Here is a 15,588-nt window from a genome sequence, read left to right on the forward strand (position 1 = left end):
GTACTCTGAGGCACTTTGCTGAGACAGTGGAAAACAGAAAAGAAAGCAAGAAATCTGCCTTGTTCCAAGCAACAAATGGACATGTCTGATGAGCTGCCAGCTGAAATTATTCTGGAAATACAAACACTGCAATGCACGCTCTTCTAAGGACACAAGGGTTTCCTAATTGACAACACCTGGAATGTTTCACTGATTTACCAGAGTCTTTGTGTTTTACAGCCACCTGTGAGGAAAAAGGCTTACAGCAGCTGACAAGATACTCGGCCTTGCACTCTTACTGCCCCTAGTGACCAGATGGACCAAGTAATGCGAATTGTCAGGCTCTGCAGGGCTCTAGCTGCAAAGGCACCTGCTGCTCACAGAGCCTGCTCACGCTGCCGCTTCAGACCCACCACTCTTGCTGCCAGGAGGAACACGGCCCCAGTGAGCACTTCTGCCACAAAGGAGATCCAGACCAGTGCCAGGGACCAGCCAAACCTGATATCGATTTCCACCAGCAGGTCCTTGCTCCTCAGGAGGCAAACAGCTTCTTGGAAGGCAGCAGCTGAATATGCAATATAGACACTGATTCCTGTAAGGGTAACAAGAGCTGAAAAGAGAAACATGTTCAGCTACTTAGCAGCCACTGAAGAAATTACAAACAATCAATTGGATATGTCTTGGGGCCTCTTTCCCACTCCTTCCTATTCTAGCCAGGCCAGATTTACAGATTATCTTTGAAATCTAGCTGAGGTTGGTTTCTTGGGCAATGAGGGTGAGAGGGAAGAAAAGGCAGGGTTATTTGTGTCCGCTGAGAATAATGTGTTCTCACTGTTCAAGACTGAATCACAACATCTGGCAGCAAGCCTCCCTCAATAAACATCCAGTCCTGTATTTAACAGATATCTAATGCATGTGCATCTCTGCTTTCAGGGCTGCATTGTAATGTATCCTGATTCCTCACTGCTGAGCACCACAGACAGTTGTCTCCCTGTATGCAAGAAAGCCCACAGAGACCCAGATTCTTGATTTTCAGGTCACTGAATTGAGGCTGTTCCCTGACTATTGTCAGTTCTGAGAGTTTAATGTAAATTTGTTTTGTCACTATCATCTCCCACCAAGTGTTGTGCTGCCATGACTATCCATCACTTCCAATACCTGAGTCAAAGACATCTTTGGGACAGACTAAAAATAAATTAATAAGGGCACTCAAACAAGGAGCCAGATGTTTTCAGAAGGAAAAGACTGTTCAAAAGGTGGCAAGTGCAGGGAATGGTACATCTGGAACAGGTACACACTGCATCCTGAGCCTGGCATCCCTGTCAGTCAAAGAAGGAATGATGGAAATCACCGTTCACTGGATCAGCAGCAGAAAAGAGGCAGTAACAAGGCCCTGGATAAAAAGACTGCAGCCCAGGGAAAGTAAATACTGAAACACTTTCAGGACAAAATTGTGGATTTGATTCTGAGAGAGAAAATTTTAGCATAGCTTTATGTTAAATTACAATAAGTCCTGATGAGCTGCCTTTTGTCAGTAATATATGTTTGATTAGAAGCAAACCAAGACAGAAGAGCATTGGGTTATCCATCAGTCCAAATGCATACTCATATTCCTGATTTTAACCATCATCTGATGCCTGTACCTTATTCTAGTCCTCTGCAAGGAGGGGGTAAAAATAGCTTCATACCTTTTGTCAGCAGAAATGGAAAAGACTGATTTGTTTACATTTGCAACAAGGTGCACTGAATGCAATTTCCCTTGGAAAAAAAAAAAAAAAAAAAAAAAAAAAGGAAACCTATAGGATGTCCTGACATGTGGAGCATATAAGTCCTGAGGGTTTAAAAAACTCCCACATTTCTGCAATGGCATCTCCAAATATCTCTTTCTGCTGAGAGAGAGCTACCTAACTAAGACTCAACTTTGTGCATTTGAGTGTCCTCCAAAACTGTTCTGTGCACCCAGCCAGAGCAGGGTGGGGGGCTGGTCTGAGCCAAAGGCACCCCACAGTCTGCTGCTGTTCTCCTGGGTCACTGCACCATCTGCACGCCCAGACCCTCCTCAGGCACCCCTCTCCTGACTTACAGAAGCCTCTGTGCTTCCTTTCCCTCCTGGCAGCCCCAAAGAGCTGAGAAAGGCCCCTGCTCCACTCCCCAGTGGGATAATCATGCTTGGCACTTGACAGCTTTTCATCTTTCACTGACTGTCTGGAGCAGTTTTCCAGCAGCCTTTTCAGTGAACACAGCTTTCTGCTGCTCTGATAATTAGAACTTGCTCTTCTTTTTAGGAGACAATCATAATGGGGGATGGTTGGTCGGTGTTAGAGCATTTCAGACTGAAAAGTTCAGTCAAGGCTTTGAGACAGCAGCATTTGCTTCCAGCAATCTCTTAGCATTTTCTTCTTAAACATAGGACTTTATGAGCAGTTGATGAGAGGCAATTCTGAGGATCCCCTTTTCTGTCGGGAAAAATTTCTGTTTTAAGTTACATTGTGAAACAGCACTAAAAATCTGTTTGGAGCAGAAGATGCAGATTTAAACAAGGTTTTCCTACTTTGACAGAATGTTTTTTAATTCATAAATTACTTTCTAAAACACAGTGGGTTTGGATGCAGCAGCAAAGAAAAAAATAAAAAGAAGTGTAAAAGCATTTTACTAGCTTCAAATTGAAATGTCACACTCCAACTAAAATAACTTCTGGGGGTTTCCTTTTGTGACCCACAGTTTGGGGACACCACTCTAGATCAAAACTAGCAGTGAGGCTAAGCCAGGAATGCCTAAAAAGTCCCTTTTCAGGAACTCAATGCAAATGCCTTTTTAAAAACATCAGTTTTCTGAATAGCTGCAAAATCTGTGCATCCCTACGATTTACTAATTCCATGGTCACTTTTCCATCACCCCTTTAGCCTGTCTGTAAAGAATTTGTGCACCGTGCTGAGAAGTTATTGAATCTTTAGTGTCAATGGGCACAGCACACACAGACTGTTCAAAGGGTGGCTTGCTCTCCAAGAGGGATATTTGCCTGTCCTCAGTAGCTCTGTTCCAGAACCAGGACCCCAGCAGGCACCAGGTGAATGAACACCAGCACTGTTCTGAAAGCAAATTCCTGCTTTTAATCCCTGGGAAACAAAGTGATGTTTCCCAGGTACAGCCTCTTGTTGTCTAAAACAGTTAGGCCAGGAGTTTGGTTTAGTACCTCCAAAAAGGAAAAGCAGTCCAGTCATTAGGAGCAGTAGGTAGGCCCTGGCAAGAATACTGATGAATCCAGTCATTCCTCCAAAAATCATCAGTATCAGGCTGAGGGGCATCAGGATGACAAATGTTCCATGCATGTCTGAAGAAAAATGAAGAGTGTTAATATTGTAATATTTTATTATGGTGTCAGTAGATGTACCAGTAATCATTAAGTGCAGAGCCCCTGATCAGGACCAAAGCCTCATTTTATGCAGCACCAACAAGAAATTGGACAAGCCCTTGGGTTTTCAGGGTAAATCAGCAGGACAAACATATGGTATGGAGGAAAAGGTGGCAGGCAGAACAAACCCTCACAGGATCCCAGCCTGTGTTTCAAACAGAGACCACAGATATGGAGGATATGAATACACAGATATATATGAGCAATCAAACTGTCCTCAGCTCGTGAGCCAGCTGGATGTCAGGTGATGCACTGCACCCCAGGTAGGCACTGGCAACCCTAATGAAAGTAGCCCTGTTATGTGAACCACACTGTTCTGCTTGGGAGGTGAGATCCAGCCATGCTTTGATTTAAGGTTTCTCTTCTGTCATGTGTCCTCTGCTGCACTGATGTGGCAAATCGTTGACCTTTTCCTTTGTTGCAGCTGACCATCAACTAGAGGTAAATTTTCCCATCCAGCTCTGATTCTGTCTGTCACTGTTTTCTACAGCAGCTTCACTAAGTGCATTAACCTATCCTGCTTGCTTCCTCCCATGCTAAATGTTTTACATTACTCTTTCTTGATCCCTATAACATTTTAATAGCTGTGTAAACAGAGGGTTGCTATGTATTTTTTCATATCACCCTGGTTTTTTCCATCATAAACCATAATTGTGCCATTGTTCCCTCTGATGTAATCTATCCACAACATTCAACCCAACCTTATTTTAGAATAATCAAAAAAAAGTAATTCCAGTATCAATTTGTTTAATCCCAGAGTAAAGTGCAGAGTAAGTGAGAAAAGAAAATGTAAAATCCATAAATGGATGGATGCTGAAGAGGTCTAGGCTTCATTGTCTCATTTAATTTCACAGAGGAGCAATACACCATTAGCTTAGGAAAAGTAATCATTTAAGAGCTCACAGCTGGTGTGTGATCAAATGATCAATTTTTGCAAGTCACTGTAACTGCCCATGGAATTGGAGCTGCTGCATCTGCCACTGGCTAAGGATCCAGCTCATCCTGTACAGCAGCATTTCAAAGATCAGACACAATTGTGTGCATGTCTCTGCTCATTCCAGAAGCCTGGAAGGTTAGGAAGGGTCTGCATGGCATCAAGGCAGACACTGTTGATGTTTGTACTTGAGTAGAATGTGGTTTCCAGACATTGTTTTGTGTAGCATAGAACATGCTAAAAAAAAAAAAAAAAAAAAAAAAAAAAAAAAAAAAGTTTTGGGAGTTGACAATATTTTGGGGGTTTTTTTCTGCTTCTGGTATTATATTTTCATATTCAGTCCCACATATGCTGACATCAGGACCAGCTGATGCTCAGGAATCATGAATTCAACATTCTGCAGCGAAGAGAGCACTTCCCCTCTTTGATTCTAAAGCTGAGGACACTCCCTGGGCCTTCCTCCAGCAAAACCGGCCACGGCTGCTGTTCCTGGCCAACAAGCACAGACCTAAAGCAATTCCCAGTGCTAACAGCCAGATCCATCTCCAGCTCACTGGGAACAAACCAGCACGTCAAAACTGCCTGCAAATCTCAGCTGAGCTCCAAGGTGAGAAATAGCCACGGAACTTAGTTCAGGAGTTTTGTGTGGTTAGAAGTGGTTGGGGTGTGCTGAGACACAGTGTGGCAGAACAGAGACTGGGCACCCATTCAGTGCTCATATTCCAGAGGGGCAGCAGCCACAGGAGCGTGGTCTTCAGCCACATTTGAGCTTGCTGAGGGTTATTTGGTGTCATTTTGATTATTCTGACATCCATGTGTCACTTTAGCTTTGGTCTTGCAGTAAAAGGTGAAAAAGGTTGGGAGGATAAAATCTTGGGAGGATGAATTGACATTTGAAAAGTATGAATGCAGGAATGGTGCAACTCTGCTCTCAGAGCTGGCCTTGCTGAGAGAGAGCAAACATGACCAAGTTCATGGCTGGCTCTCTGCTTTGTGATTTTCCAGGTGTCCCCTGCCAGTCCAAGTCCCTGCTCACAAACTCCAGCTCAGGACAGCAGCACTAACTCGGCATTTCTTTGACTTTTCTTGTCTTGGTGTGATTTCAGCTACTGCAACCTGAGCCAGGACACGTGGGTGAGCAAAATACACTCTGAATGGAACTTTGTGAAGGAAAAGGAAAAGAAAACCACACCAAAGCATCACTGGGAGTTTCCTAGATTACATTAATCATGTGACAGTTGCAATATCAGAATAACTCTGATTTTTGTGCCCTCTTCAGTGAAAATATAGAGTATAGGGATAGCTGAAACCCACAAACCTCACTGTGACAGAGCCTTGCTTTTCCTACCCACAGCTGGGATCACACTTCTCATTAATCATTGGCAGCTTTTTAAAAATCAAATATTTAGTGAATTCTATTTGGTTAAATAGTACTTTTATAATCTCCAGTGTTCTAGTTCAATATCTAATACTCATTTGTACAATGAAATCTGAAACTGCCTGGGAAACTTATTCTAAAATGCTACCATGGAAACCACTCAGGAATCTGAATTCATGCCATCTGGCATATGATATTATGCCATTATATTCCTTGATTAGAGGAACAGAATTAGTTTATAGAAGAAAATGACTTAAAATATCTTTAGTGTGTTTCTGTCTTCAATAATCATCTGTGAAAGAAGTTAGAACATTCATTTTGCAGTCATTTTAGTGGGTTTTTTAGTTTCTGTTGAAATACACATTTATGAATTATGTATTAAACATATAAAACATATAACTGTCTTCATATTGATGAAATTGCTCTAATATTGGGGAAAGAAAAAAACCACCCTAAGCATTTTGCACAGGAAGAGGTATGTGCACTTTCTTGTAAAACAGAATTCAGTTTCCCACTTCTATTTCTCAACACCTGAGTTCCCTGTTAGTCCAACATGAAAGATCCAATGATTTAATCTTGGAAATACTGAAACAAACTCATAGACTTTTAAAAAACACTCACTTTTTTTTGAAGCAAAAAAGAATCAAATTGCTTAATAGTGGTTACTGAAGTTTTACAGTAGCTAGCCAAAGCTTTTTACTAGAGCTCTGGCCAAATATCTGTAAGAATGACATCTGTGTGTGTCCAGAACTGAGGATTTGGCAGGCATCTCTACATCACCACCCAACACAGTTGTTGAGGAGTTGTTTGTGAGAGAAATCTGTGGAATTAAATAAAAACACTGAGCAGGTCAGAAATAACCAAGTGCAAGCCCAGCAGCTTTGTTAATCATCTCCTGTTAACATCCTGCAGCTTAATTGCTTCAAACTAACTTTGGATTTGTTTGCACAGCTTATAATAGCAAATAGTGCCTAGAAATCTGCAATATCACCTCATCAGAAATACTCCAAATGGCAGTGGCTCAGAAGAGCTTAATTAAGGGCCTGTTTGTCTTACCCAGCAGCAACTAAAGAGGCAGTCAGAAAGACAAAAGCCTCCAGCTGAAGCAGACTCCTGGCAGTTGTTTAAACCAATGGGGCTGCTCCAGAAGGACTTGGCAAGGCCAGGAAGGAAAAGTGCACAGAGAAATCTGACCTGCTTGCTAGGAAAAAAGCAAGGAAACAACTTAGGAAACCAGTGAACAACTGAAAGAACTTGTCTGTGGCTAATCTTCTGTGCTTAGGCCAGAATCTTCTGTGCTTAGGCCACAGGGACAGGAAGGCTGGATTCCCTCCTGTTCAACAGAGAAAAGGTGATGGAGGAGGATTGCTCACAGAGTTAGGGGTCTCCAGGATGATTAGCCAGGCTCTGGTCTGTGTGTTACATGTTTTGGCTTCCTGCTTTTCTCAAAAAATCTCTGAGCTGAACAGGAAGACCAATTGCAGACAGCAGAAATAAAATTATGCTAGACCTGGAGCAGGTGGCACTGACAAAAACTGCAGCAGCAGGAATGGGCAGAATGATGAATGTGAGCAATGCACCATGGCTCACGTTCTGTTGCTGTGGTACCAATGAATCTGAAAGTAAGAATATTCATCAGAACTCGTCACTGGTTTGGCCTCAGCTGCAGTGGTGCTGAAGTTATCTGGCTTTCTGTATATATTTACTGTTATATCTACAGTGAGTACTGAAGCAGATGCCCACTGGCACCTCTCTGAAGGAACAGTGCACTGTTGCTCAGAAACAGGTACACACCTACCAGACCAATCAAGCCAGAATTTCTGTGAGCATCATTTGGGTCTCATTTCATCGGCCTCTGAAATGGCTTTTGCTCCAGCCCCAGCCTTTTCCTTCTGGTAGCTTCAAACCAAAAGAAAATCTGCAAAGGACTGTAAATCCCTCAGGAAAAAATGTCACAGTGGCCAAAGAATAGAGCATTCTTTCCAAGTGCAACTGAGTAAATATGGAGCAGGGTGAAGTGTGAAAGCAGCTGGTGCCTGACTGTTACAGGGTCCACATGCTGTGAGGAAATCCAGACAAGTTTATCTCTACTATTAAACCCATTTTGTTGAGGAAGAAACCAAGGCAGCTGTTACATTAAAAAACTGAGGTATCAGAGCTGCCTCTGCTGCAAAGATCATTTCCCTGCAGGAAGCACGAACTTGAGTGCAGCCTCATGGTTCCAGTTACATTCGTGTCTAAAAAAGAAAAAATAAAAATACTCTGGGGAGAATACTTTAAGCAGTTGTGCATGGGCAGCTGCACGCTCCAGTCTTGATTTTAGAACAGGAAAAACAATATGAGTGGAAACCACATCCATTAAATACTCATTTCTAGATGGGTCAGGAATAAAGGAGAGCACTAAAAATGGACCTGTAAAAGGAGACCAATCACTGGCCATATTGTTCAAATCTGACAAAAAATCAGGATTGCCAGAGGCTTAATCTTACTTTGCAGGTACCTAATGTAGATGGTTTGTGTCACAGACAGTAAGAAAGAACAGCAGTTCCTCTCACATTATTTTTTATAACTCCAGCCCCAGCTCTGCAGTGCTGGCGGGACCCTGCAGCAGCTCAAGTGCAAAGCTGAGATTTAAGAGAAATTGTCTGGTTTTGAATAGAAACATTTACTATATTTTTCATTTTGCAAGGATTACACTGGTACTGCCTTCAGCTAAATGTGTACTGGCATTTATTTATTATTAACAACATAGGCTTTGGTAAATGGAAAATATTTATATGACAAAAATGTCTAAGAGCAACTTTTCACCAGTGTAACAAGTATAGGTTTCTTGTTTGGGTTTTTATTTTAAGAAATTCATTTAGAAAACTTGAATTCTGGGGGAAAAGTTTACAGCTGATTAAGCACTGCCATTCCTTCTACTCAGGAGCTTCCCTCTGTCTCTGTGTGATCCTCAACATCAAGATCTGATTTTGGATGTTACATTTCTGCTACTGGAAAATAGCAAAGCTGCTCAGAACTCAATGCAGCTTCATTTGAAGTCAGTGACATCTTTATTTTGTCATTTAGAGAGAGATAGATTCAGCTCACCATGAAAAATGCTGTCTTGCTGCTTGTCTGCCATAGCTGGCACAGGAGAACACATGGCAAGGCAAAATATCAGAGGTGTCTTTGCTGACAAATTTAAATTCTAAGGGGAATTTTCAGAGGGCTATCTTTAATCCTAGTAGTCACCAAGACACTCTAATAACTGTCTAAATTAGTGAAAGTGATTGTTTCATTCTATTCCTGTTTGGGCCAGAGGAAAGTGTACATCTCCAGCAAAAAATAATTTTATTAATGCAGAACTTTCAGAAAAGTTAGTGGTAGGCAGTCGAGTGGTATTTTTCTTTAGACAGTGGCTGATGTTTTAAACAAATAAATAACCAGGCCATAGTGTAATCTGTAAGAGGGAAATATTTTACCCACGGTGGGTTTGAGGGGAGGGAGGGTATACACTGCATGTTCAGCTGGGGGGAGTGGTAAGAGAAGAAAGGGAAGGCTAATGAAGAGGAGGAGTGTGTTTGTGTCCAGTCCATTAGAGGAGCACAAGAGCACTCCTGGGATGTGAAATACATCACAGTCCCAGGCTCAGCAAGCCCTAGGTTGATTGCCTGGGTGATATTCCTGCTAGCACAGGGTTTTAACTCGTGCACCCAATTATTTTAATTTGCCAGGAGCTCGATTTGAAGTACACAATAAGGTTAAAAGGAATCTGCTGGGATGAATAGGGGAGATATTGGAAATGTGGAGGAAGGGACCATGGAGGCTTTTCATTCTCTAATGAAGGGTTTGTCTTCTGGCAGTGGCCAGCACTTCTGTTTCCACGTAGGCACAGCTCTTTGCACTCACACAGAGACTTTCTCCAGTCTCTTTGGCATTTGTGTCTGGTTCATACATGCCAGGAAGTGCATTCAAACTCTGGAGAATGAGGGATGTGACCAATGTGTGACTTAAGTGCCTACTTTAGGAGACAGTTCTCTAAAGTCTTTTTAGGAATAATCAGAAAGAAACAGGTTTGATGTTGCCAGAGCTCATGAAGTTCAGTGCCAAGCAAATAGTGAGAAATATAAGTGTACAGCTAGATGGAATGAGATTAATCCCATGTGACTGTGCCTCACAGACACCTTCACAGGCACACAGAGAGAAAAATGTCATTTTTGTGAAGTAACCAATTAAAGCTGTGCAATTAGCTTGTTTGCCACATATAGCAGCAGATGAAGAAACTGCTGTAACTACATTGCAATCCATGATCATAGAACTTCCCTCCAAAATTCTTGTCAAAATGTGTTGTAGATGAATAGGTTTTGCCATGATCTGCCTAAATATGATTCAGTGGCCACAGTCAGAAACATTTAAGAAAGAAGAGTAAAGCTGATGTAGAAGGTACTGTCTTAGGACCTGAAGAATCTAGATGTCACTTAGAAATATCTGTATTTTCTAGAAGGAAGAAGTACTGACATGGTACTTTCTAAGTTCAGCTGCTACTGCTGAGGATCTGTAGCCTCACCACACTGAAGCTGCACTGAAGCCGAGCAAAAAAAAAATCAAAAGGTTAACTAAGAGGGGCATTCCAATCAAACATAGCAGGTTCTTTCAATTGAAATATCTTTGATTTCTTCTCTCATCATTTTTAGGCAGACGGCCTGTTTATAATAAAATATGCAAGTGTCTTTGCAGACCTGAAGTCTTTTTCCAGGAACATAAAAATAGTAATTGATGTGAAAGTGAGATAAAAAAAACTCTCCAAGGCCCTGAAGAGTCTGTAAACATAATTATTAATACAATTTTTATTCATATCCAATATTTTCTTACACTTCATGACTCACAAAGAGCCATCCTTTGTTTCCAAGCCAACATCATTTGTATAACCAAAGAGCACTGCTTTTTGGTTTTGTTTTGTTATTTAACTGAAGAGCTGCAATCTCTCACCTGAGAAAAATAACCTTTTGCAAATGTGCACAGGACTTTTGAAAAGCAAATGGGTTCATCCTGAAATGTTGGACTATCACCAGCATACCAGTGGAGGTGCTGACATTTAAAACATGAGCGGGGAGGTTCAGTTAATGCTGACCCCTGAAAGGCTGGAGTGATCCAGCAGACAATCACTGCCACTGACTTCAGAGCCACTGAGCAGCTACAGCCCTCTGCTTTGAGCCAGGAGATCAAAGAAATGGCACTTCCTATTTGAGAGCACAGACAGACATGCTGGGCTCTAAGTCCTGGATGTGTTTACATGCTGGGCTGTCAGTCCTGATGTGTTTATTTGGCTGCTTCAGGAGCTGACTGGGATCTGACTCCTCCTGAACCTTCCCAGGACAGCTGTGACACAGCCCCAGCACCTCCCAGGCTTCCTCTCTGTGCTGCGTCTGCAGCTGGACCACCAGGTGCTGCTCCAAGAGAGGATAAAGACCCTTTAAGCCTCTCTGGAGCCCAGGGAATGGCTGGTTTTGAGGGAAAGAGTTCCATTTTAAGAAACAGGACAAATGCATGTATTCTGCAGAGTCAGGGAGAAGTGAGTAAATAAAAAAAATTGTAAATAACAAGCCCACACATGAGGGTGTGTGAGTAAAGGATTGGGCCAAATATATGATGCAAAGATGGTAAAACATCATCTTCTAGGAGATGCCTGTAAGTATTTGAAAATGTTCCGTTTGGACTTTTTGAAAACATTCTGACATTGACAAATGAATCTAAAGAAAAATAAGAAAATATATTAGAAGCCTAATGTTTTTGAACACGATGTTCTTCAAAGACTTTGAACACTGCTTTTGGTCATTGATTTATTTTCTTAAATTCTCCCACACTTAAGTCTTTTATCAGTGCCAGAAGTCCCACTGAAATGCTAGAAAAGTAGCTGTGTTAAAGATTAGTTTTAATGTGTTCTTAAGCATTTTCAGTGATCAGACTCCTTTGAGGTGACTGTGAACACTTTTGCCTTTTATTTTTAGCAATTGTGTACCTTCCTGTGCCACTCCAGTCAGAGATTTAGCTCTTGTGGAAGAAATTAGCTGAACTTGTCACCAAATAGATGGTTATTTCAACAGTAAACACACTTAAAGACCACAGGCAGTGACAGATATTGTACAGAAGCAGAGTGAAAACACTTTCTCAGTGAATTCCCCCTCTGAATCAGAAATGAGTCCTTGTAATTGGCCAGGGAGGGAGGGAAAGCTGGATGGAAATACAAAATAATATAAACGCTACTCACACAAAAGCTGTCTGTGTGAATCGGTGATGTTCGCATTCTCATGCCAGAAGGGGTTTATCAAAGGGTAACATTCACTCCTCACTAGTAGAAAAAGGGGGGAAATTACACTATTATATCTGGTTTTATATATATATATATGGGTTTTGCATGTACATATAATTCATATAATACTAGCTGCTTCTAAAAACAGCCACTCCTAGGTAGGGAAGGAAATGAGAGGATTTTTAGCACGCAGCATCAGCTGCTCCCATGGGGTCTGACCACTGGAGTCAACAGGGAAACATCTGCTCATTGCAGAGGGGCTCAGTGCACAGCAAGGAGAGAATTCCTGCAACATGCTCCTTCTCCCTGCTCCTCTGGAAACAACATCCTTTCTTGCCTATGGCTTTACTTGCTCCTGGCTTTTAAGAGTGCAATCAAAGCCAAAAGTTAAATGCCTAGCATATAAATTAACTACATGGGGGAAATCCTATATATTGATCTATAAGATTACAATAATCCCATATGATGATAGCTAATAATACTTATATTTAAATTAATTGTATTGTTTATGTAAATAAACTATATAGTGTTTATATTTTTATTTGTTGTATTATTATTTATAATTTTAATGGCTTTAACCCAGAACTTTCGCCCCTTAATTTCCTGAACCAAATGAAAAGACATCTCCTTCCTTCTAAATGGTTAACATTTATTAGATTATCTTGAATTAAAAGTTAATGTAAAATCAGGTTACAGTAGCAGAAAATTCGCTCTCCCCATGTCTCCTCCGCAAGTGACAGAGGAGGTATTGACAGGGCACTGCCCACGGGTCCCGGGCACGGCCGGGGAGCGCCCGTCCTTGAACGGCGTGGAGCCGGAGCTCCGCGGGCAGCGGGTGCTGCCCCCGAGCCGGACCCCGCATCCCCATCCCTGCATCCCCATCCCCGCATCCCCATCCTGCATCCTCATAGCCGGACCCTGCAGCCGGACGGACACCGCATCTCCATCCCTGCATCACCCATCCCGCATGCCCATCCCGCATGCCCATCCCGCATCCCCATCCCCGCATCCCCATCCCGCATCCCCACCGGCGGACCCCCGCAGACGGACCCCGACCCGAGACGCCCGCAGCTGCGTCCCCGCAGCCTGACCCGCAGCCGGCCGGAGCGCGCAGCCCTGCCCGCAGAGCCCGCCGGCGGAGCGCAGCGCTGCGCTCCCCGGGCCGGCCCCGCGCACTCACCGCGGCAGGTCCGCCAGAGCCCCGAGTGCGAGCTGAGCGCGTCCGTGCCGTTCTGGGACGCCTCCAGCTTGGAGGCATCGATGATGTACCAGAAGTCGGTGGCGATGGCCACCACGAGGAAGATGAAGCTCGAAAGTCCCACCAGGGCCACGAAGAAGGAGAGCGCGCCCAAGTTAACCCTCATGGTGCCGCCGCGGCCGCGCCACCGGGCACCCCGCGGCCGCGCAGAGACCCCGGCCGCCAGCCCGAGCCCGGGAGAGCCCCCGCGGGCGTGTGCGGAGCGAGCGCGGAGCCCCGGGCGTGCCAGCGCTGCTCGCGGAAAGGGACAGGGCATGGGGATCCCCATCGCTCCGGCAGCCTCGGGATGGGCTCGCCTCGGAGGGGAGAAAGCTCCTGCATCCCAAACAGCACTGTCTGTGAGGGGAGGAGGAAGCAGAAGCCCAGGTTTGGGGAGCAGAAACACGGTTTGTGCTCCGGCAGCCCTTCTGGTATAGTTACAAGAGATTCTCTCTTGTTCTGTGCCTTCCAGCTGCCGACCTCAAAAGGCCAGTTCTAACCTAATTTGAAAGGGGGTGTGAGAGAAGGCAGTAGCGTGGCATTTACTGCCTGGTGCAGTGATGTCTGTACCCTGCTCGGGATCATATTCCTGTTAGAATGTCACCGATGGAGGGAAAGACACAAGCTCCCTCTCCAGAAACTACAGTTACTGAGATGTTCATGTGTGAGCCCTAAAGCCATACTTCACCCAGCCTCCTGCTCATCTTCAGCCCGCTGAAATCTGTTGAGTAACAAAGTGTGTTTCAGTAATAGAACCTTGCTTTCAAACCTGCAGAGAATTTACTCTGGTCTTTTACTGCATCTCTTCACTGGCATAAAGATACTATGCAGGTAGGGTCAATGGGGCATCTTGTTTTTTTCCTTGTAATTCACTTCAGGCCTTCCAGGGAATTGCTAAGTAACTCAGAGTAATTAAAAAAGTCATTCTCATTTATTTTCTGGCATGGACACTGGGCAGAATGTGTGACATCATTACCCATCCATGGCAACAAGCTATCGTGAACCAGTAGGGCTTCAGCAGTAGGATCAGTTAAAAGGAACATTTTCCTTGAGAGAGAGTGTTTAAATAAACACAGTAATCATCAGCACTACAGACCACATTTTGCTCTGCAAAACTACTGAAAGGTGTATATGGCTGGGAATATAATTGTCTTTATATTCAGGAATACACTGTTAAGCAGCCACAGCATCATTCTGAGCTCTTGCCATCTATTTCTCACATCTCCAAGTTGTATTTGTAATCTGTGAAAATGCCTCTGTAGTTCCACAAACCAGGCAGCTGCTAGCTCCTTGTAATTGCAATGTTTGGATGATACAAAGTTAATGAAGCAAAGTGAAATGTTTTGTTAGACTAACTAATGCAGGGAGATAAAATGAGCAAGCCTTGGGGCACAGTCTTAACTGGGATCCCAAGTTTGTCTCTTTTTTTCCAACTACATTTGCAGTGTTACTTGAAAGTTTAAATTAGCCCCACAAATACCATGTCTTAGAGGTTGTATCAGTTCTCATAAATCTGAACCAGAGGCACTCATACTCCTGAATCATCACTCCTCTGCAATGATCTGCCACTGTCATCTCCCAGTTAAATCCAAGGGAAAGCAAAGGGTATAAAACTGGAGGAACATTTAACCCAGTTGGATACAAGCTGTTAATCAGGAATGAGATGCTTATCAGTGATACTCTGTCTTGGAGAGGTTTTGTTCTGATCTTGGGGCCCAAAAAGTTTGTACGTGTGCTTATTTTTAGAAACTTTATTAAATAATCTATTTCAGCCATCAAGATGTGTGCAGGTCCTTGTAGACTCTGCCTAGACTAACTTCACAGTAAACCTAAATTAGAGCCTACTAACGCCAGATCCTTTTTTGACCAGGCTGATGACAAACATTTATATCAAGAGTAAGTCAACTCTACATAAAGGTTTCATTTCCACATCACCATGCCATGCTAGGGAACAAATAATTCCTGCAAAGTCAGAAAACTAAAAACATAGTTAACAAAACAATTTCATGTATTCACTGGGAAATGCTTATAATGAAAGGAAAAAGCCAGTAGTGCAAATCATTTTCTCTTGAGACTCAATTTCTTGAGTTTCAATTTCCTGAGATCTCTGAATGTTAAACTAGGATCTATAGCATTAAAGTTTCAAAATTTTAATCTAGGCTTAGCTTTATGGAGAAGGAACACTTTGCTTTGCATAGACTAGGCGTTGGTTGCATCTGCCAAAGTCAATCTGCTGCTCAGAACAACAAAGATAATTCAGAATATGCTCTCATAGTTGCAGTCAATTATTAGTCCCCAGAGTGTGATGCAGCAAAAGCATCAGTCTCTTCCAGCCTGAGCATGGCAGAGCTTGTGT

At 43.1% G+C, this 15,588-nt stretch overlaps 1 protein-coding gene across 2 annotated transcripts; it reads right to left on the reverse strand.

Moving 5' to 3' along the window:
• Positions 1-356: 356 nt before the first annotated feature.
• TMEM114 (transmembrane protein 114) lies at positions 357-13,359 on the reverse strand. Of its 2 annotated transcripts, XM_041401880.1 has the most exons (4): positions 13,176-13,359; positions 11,954-12,034; positions 3,173-3,310; positions 357-589 (listed from the first exon to the last, which is right to left on the reverse strand). In XM_041401880.1, exons 1-4 carry the CDS (start codon positions 13,357-13,359, stop codon positions 357-359), a joined length of 636 nt encoding a protein of 211 aa, XP_041257814.1. The 2 variants fall into 2 exon arrangements, with proteins under 2 accessions (XP_041257814.1, XP_041257815.1); XM_041401881.1 differs by lacking the exon at positions 3,173-3,310.
• Between the last annotated feature and the right edge of the window lie 2,229 nt (positions 13,360-15,588).

This window comes from Onychostruthus taczanowskii, unplaced genomic scaffold (genome assembly GCF_017590055.1).
Source record: "Onychostruthus taczanowskii isolate IOZ18803 unplaced genomic scaffold, ASM1759005v1 scaffold19, whole genome shotgun sequence".
Classification (NCBI taxonomy): Eukaryota; Metazoa; Chordata; class Aves; order Passeriformes; family Passeridae; genus Onychostruthus; species Onychostruthus taczanowskii.

What these genes read in the sequence shown, in the direction of transcription:
- TMEM114 (XM_041401880.1), bottom strand. Translation starts at nt 13,359, where the DNA reads ATGAGGGTTAACTTGGGCGCGCTCTCCTTCTTCGTGGCCCTGGTGGGA. An exon ending in GCTCTGGCGGACCTGCCGCG is followed by an intron (nt 12,035 to 13,175) that starts GTGAGTGCGCGG and finishes TTTTTCTACTAG; the next exon opens with TGAGGAGTGAATGTTACCCT. An exon ending in TTCACACAGACAGCTTTTGT is followed by an intron (nt 3,311 to 11,953) that starts GTGAGTAGCGTT and finishes ATTTTTCTTCAG; the next exon opens with ACATGCATGGAACATTTGTC.